We start from the raw sequence: 17,904 nt of genomic DNA on the forward strand, positions 1-17,904 counted from the left end.
ATTTACCTTTTAAGAATTATGCTAATGAGCAGAGTGTTGCTCCACAGAATAAGGAATGAATAATACTTGGTAGGAAGTACCTAATTTTTGTCCATTTTCAGTACAGAGTTTTAAGACTGAGGAACCAGAATTTGTAGCTTCCATGGACTTTCTTAAAAAAGCATATAAGAGTTCTAGTCAAAATTGTTTTTTTAACTGCATCTCTATTCATCTGTATGCATCTCTATTGCTATTTTAGTATTGGAGGCAGTGGGTTCTTGAGCAAATCAGGGAAGTGACTATGGAGATTTCGTGGCAGAGCAGTTCATCTTGTGTTTATCTAGGTTCTGTCAGCTGCTCTTGGGTTTCTGCTATGACAGATTTCTATGCACTGGCCAGATAAATATTTAACTTGTGTTTCTTGGTGTAAGGTTAAAGAAAATTATCTTGGTTTAGGTTAGTGTTCCATATTAAACAAATAATACCCTCTGCTACTCAGCATTCAATCAAATAGTGTTTAAAAAAATGGATTGAAATAGTATTTAGCACCAAAAAATAGGATTATTCTCCTCAGGAAGAGGTAGCCTTTGCTTCACTGTGTGTTCTTTGAAGATCGTATTTAGATTATGCTTGTTTAAATTTTATGTTCTCAAGGGACATGTGTATTGTTCTCTTTTGGAAAGTAACTACTCCTTTTCAGATTCAGTAGTGTGGCTGCTCTGATATTACACACTTCAGAAAAAAGCTCCTTGTTCCTGAGATTTTACAGCATCCAGTGCTCAAGTAGCTTCTGGGTTTGATTCTTGTCTTGTTTGACTCTGTGACACTTGTATTAAAGAGCTTTTTCATTTCTTCCCTTTAGAGAGAAAGTAGGTTCAGGTGGGTGTATTTAACATTTTGGGGGCATTTTTATATGCCCTCTTGAATATCTAGAATTCTTCTCATATCTTGACTTCTGCGTCTATCCCCTTGTAGATGATCAATGAAAATTGCAGAAAACAGCAAATGACATAGAGAGGTCAGCTTACTGCAAACAGCATTTAAAGCTTTTATTTTATTACAAAAGATACCTGTTGCATGGATCAAAATCATGTATTTTCACTCCTGAAAAGTAGAATTTTGCACTTAAGGCACAAGACGTTGCAGTCCATGTTTTTAGCTTTGTCTTTCTTCTTTTGCTTGACAGCAAAAGTTGTTTTGATTTCATTTAAAATAACAGCGCTTCTACTTTTCCCAAAATGCTGTTCCAAGTTATTTCTTTAAAGACTTTCACAAGGGTTTAGCAGGCCAATATTGTACTGGGCAAGCTTACTGACTAGAGTAGTGCAAGGATGAGAGCTGCTACCACTATTCCAGAGTCCTTTAAAAAGAACTGAGTGCAGATGATGGTTCCAGGACTCTGATCAGTAGCAAACACTGACCTACTACCACTGGCAGCTTATTAGCTGTCCCTGTTGGCAGAAGTGGGTGGATCAAATGGGAAGGGAAGCAAAGATTAAAGGATTCAATAATTTAGGTTTGGTTTTTTTTCCTGTCTTACCATCTGTGCAGACCTATTTGTTTCTCCCTTGGGAAATTTAAGCTCTTCATTTTAACATCCAGCTATAATCTGCTGTCCAAAGGCTTTTACTTTGGATTATGAAAGCTGCTTTTTTCCCCCCATTTTTCTGGAATCAACATAGTTTGACTTGGAGAGAAAAAAAAATGAAAACAAAAAATCATTTCAGGTGCAAGCAAACAGTTATTTCTGGTTTTATAGCTGTAAGTTACCTTATCTTTACCTGTGATAATATGTTGAAGGGTCAAATTCAAAGCCAAGGGTGAAACAGTAATTCATAAGAGAATTTATCTCTAGGATGGGGTATTTTGACATCTGTTTTACAAAAGGTCAAAGATAATTATTCTGTTTGGATTTTGAAACATTTTGAGAACCTGACAGCAGAAGTCTGCTGAGCTTGAAGTAGAATTCATATCTGTGAAAGAGAAATGTCTCCTCACTGTGCACATTGCATTTCTTCTTTGCTCTTGGTCCATGTACTTATGGACTATTAATCTGTAGTAGATGATTAAAACATTATTTCTGAAGTTTCAGAGAGGCAAATTGCCCTTTTGACACCTAAAAAAATATCAAAGCTGATTTATTAATTTAAAGCATATAGAGGATGTTAGGTTAGCACTGCCACTAGTTCAGGTTTAGAGCTAGAGCTGAATTTGGTTCAGGAACCTTCATTTCTGCCACAACCTAGTAAAACATTCTAATGTCTGTTGGTATTGTGGAAAGTTCAGACAGAATTTTAGCAGCTAGGCCAGGGAACAGGCAATAACAGTTTAAGAAAGATGTGTTTTTTAAATCAGAAACCTGGAAAATGAATGGGTTTGGGAGTAATGCTTTAAGTTACAACAAGGTTTATTAATGAGGTGGAAGGTTTTATTTTTCAAAGTTTTTTTAATAAGATGTAGAAAATTTGGGTTTTGACCAAATCTTTTGTGGGTGTTTATTTTTTTGTCAGAAGATTTTTCAATATGGCTAAAATGTTTTTTTGTGCAGGCTTTGGAACCAGCTGCCCTGTTTGCTCTAGTTTCCATACCAAAATGACCACACCAAAATTAGTTTTCTTTTTTTAAATGAACTCATGTAGATGAATGTTAAAAATGACCTAAACTATAAACTGTGCCAAAAGAAGGAAGAACAAAGGCTTTTTTTTGTTTTCTTCTTTCTTGGACGTAGAATCCTCTGGGGTTTGGGTTGGTTACTGGCATTACTTGAAGAATCTACTGGCCAATTCCATTTACAGCAGCCATGTGCCATTAAGAGTAAAGGACAATAGTGTATATTTGGATGTTGCTGAAAAGTTTTCCTCTGCAATTTTTAACCCATTTGTTTGAGCTACACTGAATTTTTTAGTTTCAGTATCTGCAGGGAAATAGAGCTGGAATAGAAGTCTCTCTCTAGTTAGCTCTTTCCACATATTCTTCTTGTTCCCTACAAGAGTATGTGAATGGGTTATGGAAATTTCCTTTTTTTTTCTTTTGTTCCTGGCTACATGTTGCCAATATGCCTGCTTCCATAAAGAGGTTGTTCTTGGGGTATTTCCACAGGAGTTATTCCAGGCTTAGCATATCATTCATCAAAGCAGGCTGTGCTGCCAACTTCTGGTTTAGGCTTATATGAATACAGCTCATTCAGGAGCTTCTAGAATGCAGCAATGAAAGCAAGAATTTAGTTTCCCACCTAGCAGTGAGCTTGTGTTTTTCTGTATGCCCTGATGTAGCTGATGAACTAGATTTGTCTTCTGGGTGAATGACTCAGGCTTTTAAGCATACTAAGATTTGAATTTTTGACTAATCATGGAAAGAGTAAGATTGATCCAACTTTTGCTGAGCATATTTGCACAGTAAACACAGGCACTTAACTTTTATGGCACAAATTCACCTCTGGGACTGAAAGTATTGCCAGGGAGTGGTAGAAATACTGAATGCTTTGTAGTATGATAACCTACTACTATATTAACTAGAAATAGATCATGTGGTATATGACTTAATCAGAAAGCATCAGTTCCCAGCAGGAAAACAGATATCCAGGGAACACATTTCTTTTTCCCACTGTAAATAGAGAGGGTGGTAAAGGTGATGGTCATAGAGCATTATGCATGAGGTATACACTGTATGTCAGAATTGCCTGTCTGGTTTAGGGCCACATTAATTGCAAAAAGCCGTATTTCATTTAAGCATTTAGCAGTAAAATCTGAATCACAGAAAGATCTGCTCAGTATCTCTAGGCACACTTCTCAGACACTTCAGGAAACCACGAGCATTACCTACAAGTGACCTATTTTATTGTTGCAGGTTATTTTAGTATCTGCTAACAAGCTGACACGATACATAGAACCATGCCAACTAACAGAAGATTTTGGAGGAACTCTTACCTATGATCACATGGATTGGTTGAATAAGAGACTGGTTAGTTATCTTTTTTTGAGGGGGGGTTGGGGATTTTTTTAATGTTTCCTTCTTGAGCCCTGAAATTTTTATTTGTCTTGGAAATGGTCACGTGTAGTTGTGCAGTTCATTTACAGGAATAGCGTCCTGATAAATAACACTGCCTTTACTCAAGGGATGATACAGCTAATGTATCAATTTGTTGAATAAACAGTTCCTTAATGAAGCTCTTTTAGTAACACAAACTCTAGAAGAGCCTGAGTCTGTGGTATAGTTGCTATAAAGGAAAATTGACTGCTGTAGGAGAAGACCAAAACAAGGAAAAAATACTTGGGACTCTGCAGATCCTCCTGGGTTATCTCTTAGATCTTAGTTCCTGTGGTTTTAAGCTGTCCTACACCAAAGCTTTTATCAGCACAGTTTCCCCAGTAGCCTGAGAAGCAGTAAATGTCTAGGAGCAACTACACTCTTTATTAATCAGCACAAATTGTTTAAACAACTGTTGGTGTACATAGTCTCCAGAATGTTCTTAATATTTTCTTCATTGATACTTGCTTTTCAGTTATTTAAATTGAATTTTCAAAACAATATTTAATTTTCATTGACACAGTGTGTTCCCTTCCTGTGCAATCTCTTCTTAAAATGTGTATCTCCAGGTGGGATCTCCAAGTCCAATTGCACCTGCTTTCCCCTGAAGTTTTAAGTAGTCCTGGATAAGTTAGGGGAAAGTTCATTGGCAAGCTATTGATTAATAATTTAATAGTAGCAAAAAGACCTGAAAGTTACTGCATGTCACATAAGGCACCCAGTCGTGCTCAGTTCTGTTAAAAAGCAAAACCAACCCTCAGAAGTCAGGTACAGAGGAATTGTCTGAACAGTACACAGTGTCTTGACTGTACACGTGTTACCTGAGATCAGAAGCCCCTGAGTTCAACAGAACTGATGAGGATATTTTATTTTATTCTATATAATCTTTCTATATATTATAATACATTTTTTCTTTTATTTTAATTATTCATTACAATATGGTCCATTTTGATAGTAATTAGAAGCTGGAATCTTTACAAAAATATTTTAATCCTTCCAAGTAAGCTGTTCAGTAGTTGTGTAACATGCCTTGATTCTCTAGCATTATTGAAGTCTAAAACGAAGATGCAGAATAAATAAGTCCATAAGGTCTTGCAGGTTTTGCAGCTATCTCAGTTTTTTTTCAGTATTCATTATATTCAGTGTAATATTTACTATCCCCCTAAGGAATCTTAGTGCTCTTAAGTGTTCTCCCAACAGAACTTTGTTTCCTGTTGTTTCCTTCCTACCATCTGAATGCTGGGAAGTAATTGCACTGTGTAGAGACTGAAGTATACTAATGGAACTACTGGATAAATTTGCACTGATGTCTTCAACACAGCTACCTAAAACTTTTATTTCTTAAATTAAAACCTTCCTCTTATTTAGGTATTTGAAAAGTTCACGAAAGAATCAACATCTTTACTGGACGAGCTTGCTCTGATTAACAATGGAAGTGATAAAGGAACTCAACAAGAGAGAGAGAGGTAGGTGATTCACTTTTTGAAATCAATGCCTTTGGATTATAAAGTTTCATTTGAATTCCAGAAAAATACTGAAAAAATGATACACGTTAAATACCTTGAAATGTGTAAAGAAATTCTAAACCTTTATAACGTAGACTACAAAATACGTGAATGTGTTTATAGATGAATGCTCATTTAACTGGTTACTTGCACCTCCACTTGTGTTTTGATTCAATGAGTTGAAAAAGAGAGGACTTTACAAAGTGAGGAAAAAATTCAGTCTTGTAAGACCATTAGGTAGTTCTAGCCTTAGCTCAAGTTTTTATTGCTACTGTAATACAAATTTTAATAATGTGTTTGTTATTTTTTTTCAAAGATCAATAGATTTGAACTTCCTTCCATCAGTTGATCCTGAGACAGTATTGCAGACAGGTATAGTAAGTCAAAAAATCAGAATGTTGGTCAATAAAATGACATAATTCATTTTAGGCCCCAGGTGAAAGCACAGAGGGCACAGTTGTTATCTTAGCCATCTTCACAATGTAACAAGCTTATCAACTACTGTAATATTTGGGTTAAAAAAGTGATGCTAAGAAATGGCAGAACTTCAAACATGTCTTTTTAAATACATATTTTTATAATCCCACTAACATCTTTACATATTACCATAACTATTACGTTTAATTTTGGGAATGCTTTGTTTCTAGCTGTTGTCAATATATTTGCCTTATAGAATGAATTCATCTCAGTAGCCACCAAATGGTTACAAAACAGAAAGCATTTTCCTGCACAGTTCTGAAAGTTTGCATCAGTCTACTTCTGAGCTGATCCCCGGTTGGAAAACTGATAGATACTTTGCTTCTTGGGCTCTCTTTAAAGCATTAAATGATTTGGGATTTTTTTAACACATTTGGTTTAGGATGAAATTCCTTTTGACAATAAAGTACAATAGGTTCTTGATTTGGACTAGATTTTTTTTTTTTAATTAGTGCCTCTGTGGATTAAGAAGTAACGCATAGTGTTGGGTGGTGATCAGAGTCTGAGTGCTTAGAATTTTTGCCCTATGGGTTCCTATAAGTTAATGTGTGGATCACATGTCATACTTGTCACAGTGGCTTTATGTGCCCTCTGTAAAAATATAGCTTATCTAGTTGTGGGATAATACTGGTTTGAGTTAAAATGTGAAACAATAATTTCTTACTCTGGTCTTTGAAGCTTTTAAAATATGAAGTGTCTGTAGACAGTGTCATTAGATTTTAGCCTAATTCTCTAATAGTAAGATTTTTTTGGACAAAACAACACTTCAGTTTTGTGTAAGCAGATGGCTCCTTAGCCCGTTAGTTTATATGCATTCTCTGTTTTCTTAATTCTGGTAATGAAATTTTTTTGATGCTATAAAGTTTCATAACTTCATGGGACTGGTTGATCTTTATGGCTCCTTTCCAACTCAGCAAATTCAGTGATTAAATCATGGGAGTTTTAAGAGGCAACCTTTCTCTGTTAGAGTCACTGTATTGAAAAGCTGAGAAAAAGAAAAATTTAACTCCCCCCAATTAAATTTTTATCACCTAAGGACAGATGTGAACAGAGGGTTTAGATAAAAGGCTTCTGTCTTCCATAACTACAGTACTGTTCTTTTCACAAGCTCCAAATCCATATATATAGTTCATAGAATTTCATAAGAACTTAATTCAAAAAGATGTTTTTACCTGAAAAATGCTGATCCTTTGCTTCTGAAACAGTACAATAAATTTTAAAGATTACCCAATAGAACAAACTTGTAGAAAACTGTGTTTCCTCTGCAGCTGTCTGTGCCTAGCTGTGGAGTGTTATAAAAGATGAAATCCAAGATGATTTTGCTATAGTTCAGCAAAATATATTCTTAAGACATTTTCATTTCACAGTAATACATGCTGAGTAATTTAAAGTTGCTTGCTGCCATCTTCAAAGCCCTTGGCATTTTGAATGTCTCAATAATAGCAGTTGAACTGACTCTTTTGTTTCTGCATTTTCCTTGAGGTATTGCTATTACTCAAGTAGTAGGATTTTCCTTTTAGTGAACTGTTGTGCTGCCCTTTTAAGACCTGCAGAACTAACAGTCTCCAACTGGCACATTTTCACTTTCACACCATCTCTTTAGTGACCAAACACAGGGGTTTTTTTGTGTTTCACTGAGCTTTTGAGGAGCAAATCAATGATCTGGGTTTATTTGTAGTGTGGTGTTTACATACTGAGAACTTTAGCCAAATAACATTTTTCAAACACCTGATTAAATAGTCAAAACATACTATTTTTGTATGTGTGAAAGTCACTGCACTCTAGAGGGTCTGTATCCTGATGTGATGCTTAAGAGCACAAAGAAAAGGGGAAGACAGGTGAGAAGAGAGCACTGAAAGAATAGTTCTTATTCAGCTTCACACTCTCTGTGAAAGAGTTGTACTTGATATAAATATCCTGAAAGACAGCACAGAAATTATATAGTCAGATTTTTAGTGCCTCCATTTAGAGCATTCATTCAATATAAGAACATGAATTGAGGGAAATGCTTTGTATGCCACTCACCATTTTGAAGTAAATCAATACTTCAGAGTTGTTTTAGGCTCTGGATTGTTCTTTTCAATTTTCTTTGCATTAATCAATGCTCTTGTCAATTTGAATGTTGGATTGTTCAGATATTCTATATCTGAAATATACCACGTTTCCTTTCTTGTTTTATGACTGACCCAGCCTCACAAACCGACCAAAGCTCTGCATGAAGTTCTGTCATTAAATGTGCCCAGTGAGCGACAGAGCATTAGCTGTAAAAAATGCACTGTTGATGGTTTAAAAGCAGGCACTCTTACTACTAATTTTCGTGGTTTCGTTCTTCGACTCCAGATGAACCCCATCATTCTGTGTATTCTTTAAGGGCACGAGTTACTCTCGGAGTTACAGCAGCGCCGCTTCAATGGCTCTGACGGCGGCGTGTCCTGGTCCCCGATGGACGATGAGCTGCTGGCTCAGCCACAGGTCATGAAGCTGCTGGACTCGCTCAGAGAGCAGTACACGCGCTACCAGGAGGTTTGTAGGCAGCGAAGCAAGCGCACGCAGCTAGAGGAGATTCAGCAGAAGGTAATGCAGGTAAGCTTGGAGCTGCTCTTGAATGAGGTCAGGTGGAGTTTTGAGCTCAAGTCCCACACTGCGATTTCTGCAAAAATCAGAGGAGCAGACCTTGATGCCTCTCGTCGCTTCACAAATGTCAGCGTGCTGGTTTCACTCGGTGCTTTACGTTGTGGCTGCCGCGGTGACTTTCCAAAGGCTATTTTGACGTGTGGAGGTTGTTAAAAATGTGCTCTCTTGCCTTGGGGCTGCCCATTGCTGCACACTGTGGCAGTGCGTGGCTGCATTGTTGGAGGTGCAAATGCTGGCATTTACCCTGCTGGCAAAGAGATGAACACCTTTGACTGAGCATCAGCTTTGCTTGAGAGTTGAAAACCTTCCCCTGCCTATGTCATTTGAAGTTCCTGTTAGTGATGATAAGCCGTTAGTTGTTCCTTTATTTGTCTAATGCTTGGTGGTTTAAGCTAAGCTGAAGTGCTTAAACTGTCTTTATTTCAGGAACACCCTGACAAGAATGAATATAAACTTCAAAATAATTGCATGTTAGGTCATGATGAACTGGTTTGGTCCTTGGGAAACGGTCATGTAATTAGCACTTTCAACATTTTTCTCAGCATAGTCTTAGTAGAGAAAATCAAGGAAATGGAATTAATTTATTCTTCTTGTTTATCATTTGAAATTAGATATGTATATTTTTGAGATTATGTATAGTTTGAATATGCAGAAGATGGAATAGATAATTGCTTTTAACCTTTCAACATTGCCATTTCTAATGCATGAGTAGTGTAAGTTGAGAACTTGAGTAGAGATGGGTAAAATTAAAAACTAATCAATTTTGTGATGTCTAGCAGTGAAAATAGGAATCTACAGAGAAGATAATTTTAATGTCTACAGTAATTCGATTACTGTAAAAAAAAATGTAGAAAGCAGATGTCATTTGATGATATATTGAGCTGGAAGTATTAAAAATGAGAGATTAATATAATCCTATATAGAGCATAATCAGCACAGCTTTGGGTATAATCAGGTGAGGTTTTTTTCCTTTAAGTTTTAGTGGTTGAACACAATGTGGTTGTTATCATACTTTGGCAAACTGACATTGTTAATGCATTTAAATAAAATTGTTTACCATTACTCAGCTTCATTTTTCAATATTTGCAGTAGAAATAGTTACTTGTTTGCTCTGTGCACGATACAGATGTTGCCTGGCAAGTAAACTGAGTTTCCGTACATAAGAAGAATGTTTTTTGCTCTTTTGCCAAACTAATCAGGTTTTTTAAGTGCATTTAAAAGCTTTCTAAATGGCATACAAATATTTGAGGAAAAACTTAGTAAATCTAGGAAATTCTTTCGTTTCCTTTGGGTTTACAGCAAAAAAATTAGGCTAATAGAAGGAGTTAAATGCTGAAAGTAAGAAGCTAATGATGTACAGAAGGAAGCCAATGGAGGCAAAGTTGTCGTGGAATTTGTTTTGACAAAATAAACAGAAGTTGCCATATAAGAGTACTTGGATTACTTTAATGAGAATGTTTTTCTGCCTTTGTGTTTTGATCTTCCGCTAGCTTTCTTTACAGTTACATGCCTGTTTCATTATTTGTGTACCATCTTGTATTGCTAAGCACTCCTGGCTTGCTTTTGTGTTCCTGTCTCAGTTTCACTGCTTGCTGCTTCTCCTTGCTGTGACGTGCTTAGTTCTTATTCCTGTCTCAAAGCCCTCTTACCCAAAACTGAGCCTCTCCCTTATGCCTTCAATATCCCACCCTCTTTTCAATTGCTCCTTTTGCTTCTGTTCCATGTTTTTGTTTTTTTCCCCTCTCCTTTGTCTTTCATTCTCCAGTGTAAAGGATGCTATGATTGTCAGGTGTTTTGTAATAAGCAGTTTTTCTAAATGCTGCTTATTATTGTAACTGTAGGTTAGGATAAACTCTGGCTTTGTCCCTCCTTAGGCAGAGGTGTTAATTATTAATTTTCTAATCTTAATCCACAAAAATAAATGTGAGGTCTTGAAGTAGTCTTGTCACTAATGATTTTCAAGTTTATTTTATGAAAATTACATCACATTTTTCTGCGTGTTCCCTCCTCATTTTAAGCATCTGTCACAAAACAGCCATGTGCTGGCCTCAGTCAGTGCAGTAGTTGCTGGAAATTTGTAATGGGGAGGTGGTCTTGGGTCTTGGCCAGAGAGGGCAACTGCTAAGCAGCAGCCTTGTCCACTGTTTCAGACTTGCATGAGAACAGTCATTTCCATGTGTAAGTTTTCCAGGCCACTCTGACCTTAGAGGAAGACATCTGGGTCCCTTCACTTCTAGGTCAGTTCCATATTTAACCCCTAACAGCTGTGCAGAGGTGCTGAGCACAACAGGAAATTTCTCTTTAAACAAAAAAGAACCTGCAACTGTACGGTCTTAATTTGTCCTAGAAATGATAAAAGCAAGGAAGACTCAGAATATATGCTCTGAAGCAGTGCTTTGGCATGGGACAAAAAAGGGCAGTGGGAAGGCAGATACATGATGACTCAAAGCTGGAGTGAATTGAGTAGTGATGGAGTAACAGTGATTGTTCTTGATTACTGCTGCAGTGCAGTCCAGCAGCACTAGGAAAATGGTCCAATTAGTCCCTGTTTCATTTGTCTTCGTGGTTATGGGGTTACATTGTGTATTGTATTTTGTTTCCTGAAAATCTGTGTGAAGCTGTTTTGCGATCAATGTTTAAACAAAACTCACATTTAAGGCAGGAAGCTGGCTTCCTATGCCTTTTTATTAAGGTTCAGAATCTGAAGGTGTTCCTGCATTTCCTTACTTCAGGACTCCAGTAGTAAGTGACTTCTGCACTTGGTTTCATTGCAGCTGTTTCCCAGATATTTAAAACTTTATCATGAAATTTTTCCATAGATGTCATCTGATAATTCAAATGTGTGTAAGTAAAGCAAGATTTGAGACATTCTTCTTTGCTTTGGTAATATTTACATCAAAAAATAGTTTCAAAATAACAATAAAAGAAATCCAGTGCTATAGTCCAAAGTTGTATTGCTGTGACCCTGCAAAGGCAAATTCCTTGAGATGTGGCAACCAAAGCTCAGTAACAGGTTTCTGTTATTTGAATAGAGCAAGTTTAATTTTGAAACAAATATGTATCCTGTACTTGAATGTTTGTTTATTCAGCAAAAAAAGGAGAAAGCTCTCAGGTGTGAGGTTGAAAACAAGTGTGCACTGTAATCACTTGGGCAAAAAAAATTCTGGTTTGAACACAAGAGGTCCATTAGCATTGTGTTTTGAGCTCTTCTATTGATAAGAGATATGAAATGACAATTGTCTATATGAAAAATCTTTTCATAGCTGCCACCTGTTTTCATGGAGCTGACAGGCTAAGGTTAATGAGAAGTAGTTTCTATTTAAAACTTTGAAAGATGTGAATGGGTTCAACAGCAAGATTTTTACAGAACTGAAAAAGTCTTTTCTTCATAAACATACGCTTATTTTTATTTCTGCTTATGTTACAAAATTCTGTTTATACCAGGTTTTGTATAATTGATTTGCTGCTTTGTTTTTATCATCTTTATTGTGCTGACAGGTAGTCAATTGGCTTGAAGGACCTGGATCAGAGCAACTAAGAACCCAGTGGGGAATAGGAGATTCCATTAGAGCTTCACAAGCTCTGCAACAGAAACATGAAGAGATTGAGAGTCAGCACAGTGTGAGATTTCCCATACCCTTTTCAAGTATCAAAATAATTCTAAATGCCTGTAGTTATGAGCAATGTATTTTGGTTATGAGTATCTGGGAATTTTGCATAGTGCATGATCTTATGAGTTATAGAGGAAATTACCTGAGCAGTTTTAGAACTAATATGGTAATTATATTTGCATATTATTTTTTTTCCATTGTAGAAAAATACAGATTTCTGTCTGTGATTTTTCTTGGGTTTCGCATGGTACAGCAGTTCTTAAATTTTCATGTAGAGCAGAAAGAATTAATTTACTTATTCCTCTCTGCCAAAATGTCTGAGAAGTCCTGCACTTCTGAGGTGAATAACTTAATGGTTTTTTTCCTCTATTAGACTACACTTACCAGTTGCTGAAACTGGCTTGAGACTTTCATTGATCAAGGCTTTAGATATACTTTATGTTCATAATGAAATCACGAGGATGCTATTTTGTAACTAACTTGATGCCTTTGCTTCTAATTTTGAATGCTTCCTAAGCTTCAGCAGAATTTTGTCTTTCCATCAGATGATTAACTATAATTAGGTTATGAATATTCAGAGCTCCCAAAGGGAGTTTTGCTCACAGTGCTCTTCACCTTTTCTGACTTTGCTTGATGTAGACACTAGCAATTCTGTCCACTTTTCCTAAGTTCTGTTTGCTGTCACAGCAACCAAAATAGTCACTGGGTTATGGATTTTCAGATATAATTTAAGGAGGAAAAAAAACCCTAAAGCTTTAGTCTGAGAAGCACAGCACCCTAGACAACACTAGTTCTACTGACTCCACCTTCAGTGAGTATGGTTTCCTTGCTGGATGCAGCAGTGTAGGTGTCTGTGGTGAAGTAAATCCCACCTCCTCTGTGTTGGTGTTTCTTCAAGCAGTGTGCAAACCAGTACCTTCCAAAGTGTAAAACATCGTGCAGTTGAAATCCTAATTGGAAAGGGAAAAAAAAAAAAGACAAACCCAAAACAAAAACACTCTAGACTACCTACTTCATTGACAAAATTTAAGTGTCTTTCTGTTGCATTGCTATTTCAAACTGAAAAGAGAAAACAAGACTGAACATACTTTGTTTTCATTTGGGTACCTGTAACAGAGAACTGTGATTTAGCTGGGGCTAAATGCTGTCCCTTCAAATCATTGAAATCCCACTGAAGTTTGCAGGCTGCCCTACAGTGTGCTGAAGCACTGGCAGCATGGAACACAGCTTGGTTCTCAGGTGCTGGAAGGAGTTTGCAGAAATAAGTCAGAAAAAAAAAATATTTTATATCAAAAGAAGTAATTGGAAGACCACTGTCCTACCTTAAATTCTGATGCCTGTTTAGAGATTAAAACCATTTCTTGTCAACAGCACTAGAAAAATGTGCTTTGCCTTTTCCTTTGATTTTTAGTGTACACTTCCTCTTACATGGTTTTCCTGGTTTTTCTCTCCGGATAATTGAATTGACAGCTTGTATGCTTGCTTTCTTTCATCACCAGCTGTTTAATGTTAATTAAAGTATTTTGAAGCAACTTACAAAAATGTTTGATTTGTTTTGAAGATTTACTCTGAAGTGAAAAAAATCATTTCTATAGGGTACTTTTTTTTTTGTTGTTTTTTTTTTTTTGTGGGGAAAGAGTGGTTGGATTTTTGGGGTGGGTTCTAATTTTCTGATAGTTTTATTCATGATAGTTTTATTCATACACTAGAACTCTTGTTTTTGAGCAGGTCTTTGCTCTAGGGGTTTGAGCTGTCAAATGCAACTGTGCCTCAGTTCTCCCATGAAAAAGATGAGAAACACAATTTTATATCATAGTTTTCTGGTATCTTAATTTTACTGATAGCTAGATCAAAATAAATTACTACAACTCTTGCTTACTTTAATGCTGAAAATAAAAACTGAAAAAAAAAAACCCCAAAACCAAAATCCTTATACATATTAATCTAAATTTTTTTGGCATCTCATATTATATGTTACATTTATACATCACATTTAGGATTTGTATGTTCAGTGTTGAAGAACTATGTTCTGTGAACTGACTGTGCTGAATCTGTTTATCTGCAGTACACGTGTCACAATGGAAGATGTTTTCACGTCATCATAGTTGCCCCTTTTGGGACAGATGAGAGATGTATTCTGCTCTTAAATTTTTGACTGATTGCTAATTTAACTTTTTCATTACTTTCTCTTTTTTTCCCCTCCTTGCTCTTTTCATATTCTCTTTTTTTTTTTTCTGTGAGCAAATGGTAGAGGCATCTTGGGGAAAAAAGAAAAAAAAAAATCAGAATATGGATATTTATACTCAGTCTTGCATGATTTGTTAATAAATGATGCAAAAGCTGAAGACGTAACTTAGAAAATTCTAAACATCCCAATAGGAGCAAGACAAGAATACAAATTAAAAATTAAGTATTGTAGGCCAAGAGATGGTGCTGTTCCATAGGAATGCATAGGACACTTCAAGGTCAAAATTAGAGCTGTTGAGGAAACACATTTTGCTTTACAGGCATCTCAGTCATGCAAGATGTGAATGTGATCTGGATGTATCAAGCAGTTTTTTAAATCTCCCCAAATTGTTAAATATTTGAACTCTTTTTCCTCTGCAAATACACCAACAGCACAACATAACTAAATCTTATGTATGTTTTCAGTAATCAAGCCATGTGAGAAACAAATCTGCACAATTTAAATTGAATAGTATAAAGGTTTCCATAAATAAGAAACGAGGATCATTTTGAAATTTCTGTGCATGGACTCTCTTTTGTTCAGAAGATAGGGATTGCTTCCACTTTGTCAACTGCAATATTTTTGCTAAATATTTTAGGGAGGTTATTGCTAATTTCAATCATGTCCCTGAAAGTAACACCTGCATAGTCCTGTGAACAGCTTTTTATGATAGCTGAACACTTGGCAAAAGTGATCTTTTGTTTCAGTAGACCAGTACAGATGTTTAAACATGAGAAATTTATTTTAAAATGTTGGAATTCCTCTTTTGATGGAAGTTTGTCCTGGGACTAGGAGCTATGTGTTGAGTTCTTCCCATCTTTCTGCACTACATGTATTAACATGTACTAAGCCCTTTATTGAGAGTTGATTTGAAATCAAGACTATTACTTGCTTCTCTGTGAGATAATGTAATCTGTAATTACCTCCTTTTTCAATCTGATTATTTTTTAGACTGCAGTTGGATGTATACCATATAAGAGAAATAAAATTCTATTTGGCATTTTTAATTCTTCTTCTTCTTGTGTTTCTAGGAGTGGTTTGCTGTTTATGTTGAGCTTAATCAGCAGATAGCAGCTCTTCTAAATGCAGGGGATGAGGAGGACCTTGTGGAATTGAAGGCATTGCAGCAACAGCTGAGTGATGTGTGTTACAGGCAGGCCAGTCAGCTGGAATTCAGGCAGAACCTATTACAAGCAGCACTTGAATTCCACAGTGTTGCCCAGGATGTAAGTCTTTCTTTTTATTTTTTTTAAGGCACTGTCAATAAATTAGTACCTTAGTATTGTACATGTTGAATACATTGCAAAAGTACTCAGAGTGATGAGGGCAAATAGAATGACACTTGAAAAATACTGTAAGTCATCATTTACTGTAATTGAAACACTGAGAAAATTGGCTCCCCCTTTTTTTAGGAGGGAAGTACTTTGTAATATGTGTTATATTTCAGTAGTATTTGAAATAAAATGGTTACTAGTTGGTTAGTTACAGTTTTGCCCCTCTTTTTATATTTAGAGGCACATGCATCAATTGAACTGGATTTTTTATTTACTTTTCATGGTTTCTTTTTGTAAAATAGCATGTTCCTTTCCTATATTTTTCTTACAAAACAAGTAGAATCTTGGTTTCTTACTCTTGCACCATCTGGGGATATGTGCTCTTGGATTTCTACAAGGCAGATGGGTCATTTATCTTTCATCTCAACTTTCATTTCCTGTAGCTGCAAAGAGAAATTTGAAAATTACAAATTTCCAAGCATTTAGAAGACTGTAGACCCAGCCATCTGAAGCTCAAACTTCTTTCTAAATATCAGCATTTATATTCTTACATTTTAGTTGTCTCAGCAGTTGGATGGTTTACTAGGAATGTTGTGTGTGGATGTAGCACCAGCAGATGGAGCATCAATTCAACAAACATTGAAACTACTGGAAGAGAAATTAAAAAGTGTTGGTAAGCAAGATATTTCTGCATTTCAGACACACACATTTTAATGAGTGCATTACAGGGGGAAGATACAGTAATCCTTTTTAAAAAATCACCAAAAAAGCCAGGGGATAAAGATCTTAAGACTTCTGATTCCTCACTGTGTAATGTTCCACTGAGCTACTTTGGGCTGTCTTATGCCATCTACTGTGTAGTAGTTTTTGTCTGGAGAAATGATCTGGAACTGTTTTCTTTTAAATGTTTTACATCTAATATAATATATATATATATATAATGTTATATGTTGTTACCATGCGTTTCATCTGTAAACCAACTTTCTCACATTAATTTTCTTTAGTGACTTGGAATTGCAGTGCTCAGATGATCTTTTTGTCTCCAGAACTCATTCCTTGATGATTAAGGTTTAATACACTCAATTTTAGAATGCTTGTACTGGGTGTCTTGCAGTAACTTTGAATGTATATGTTAATAAATGGCACATTGAAGGTTGTTCCACTGTCAGGCATATGGAATTGATTATTTCAGTTGGAAGGGGTCTACAGTGATCAGCTTGTTCATTAAGTTATGGGAGAAAGAGCTGCAAAGAAAAATAATTTATGGTAGAAGTAGATGTGATTGGAACATAACAGTTTGATGCATAAATGAGATACTCCTTCAGGAAAACAGATAGTAGAGCTGCCAAATAAGAGATGTAACAGCAGATCTCAAGGGTTGGCAAATTTCAGTGTAAAAAATTGTATCAGCTATATCAGATGTATTATAGTAGTAGTAACTTCTGCCAGCAGTGGAAGAACACTTAGGCTACAACTGCTTAGCAGTGATAAATATTTTAGCAATTATGTAACTGTGTGGATGAAAGACATTAATTAGCTATGTATATGCTGAAAAGTTGACATGCTATCAACTTCTGTTCCTTTTCTTGTTATCTACTAGGTCATTAAATAGCAAAGCCTCAGTTCTTTGTTAATATACACAAATATAGTCTATATATAGTGAGTTGGAAAGGGCAGTGAAGAACATAATAATGACCTTTTCATTTTCCAGGTTCCAGTCTTTATCCATGTATGATTCTGTTGCATTTCATCTCCCTCCACTGAGAAAAAAACCCACCAAAATTCTGAGCGATCGTTGACTTTTTTTCCCCCTTTCTCTTTTTAGACTTAGGCTTGCAAGGCTTGCGAGAGAAAGGTCAAAGTCTTCTTGATCAGATATCTAACCAGGCATCATGGGCTTACGGGAAAGATGTGACCATTGAAAACAAAGAAAATGTGGACCATATCCAAGGAGTGATGGAAGATATGCAGCTAAGAAAACAAAGGTAAAAACAACGATTCTAGTCATTAAGATTTTTTTGTATGTTAACAAGTCACTTTTTATACAATTTAGTTTGTTTTCAAGAGCCCATTTTGTTTTATGTTGAGTTAAGGGATGTCTTACAGCTGTAATTTATGTTATTGTGTATTTGAATGGGACAGAAACTTTCCTGACTAATCTGTTGTAGTGT

The 17,904-nt window shown here is 35.9% G+C and overlaps 1 protein-coding gene across 1 annotated transcript in view; it reads left to right on the forward strand.

Moving 5' to 3' along the window:
• SESTD1 (SEC14 and spectrin domain containing 1) overlaps window positions 1-17,904 on the forward strand; it is a 37,707-nt gene that overhangs the window by 11,320 nt on the left and 8,483 nt on the right. The window contains exons 5-12 of the mRNA XM_062498279.1: window positions 3,826-3,939; window positions 5,374-5,471; window positions 5,827-5,882; window positions 8,359-8,570; window positions 12,120-12,242; window positions 15,491-15,685; window positions 16,292-16,406; window positions 17,559-17,718. Coding sequence (XP_062354263.1) covers window positions 3,826-3,939; window positions 5,374-5,471; window positions 5,827-5,882; window positions 8,359-8,570; window positions 12,120-12,242; window positions 15,491-15,685; window positions 16,292-16,406; window positions 17,559-17,718 — 1,073 coding nt within the window. The remainder of the gene's footprint in view (window positions 1-3,825; window positions 3,940-5,373; window positions 5,472-5,826; window positions 5,883-8,358; window positions 8,571-12,119; window positions 12,243-15,490; window positions 15,686-16,291; window positions 16,407-17,558; window positions 17,719-17,904) is intronic.

Source organism: Cinclus cinclus, chromosome 9, assembly GCF_963662255.1.
Source record: "Cinclus cinclus chromosome 9, bCinCin1.1, whole genome shotgun sequence".
NCBI classification, from domain to species: domain Eukaryota; kingdom Metazoa; phylum Chordata; class Aves; order Passeriformes; family Cinclidae; genus Cinclus; species Cinclus cinclus.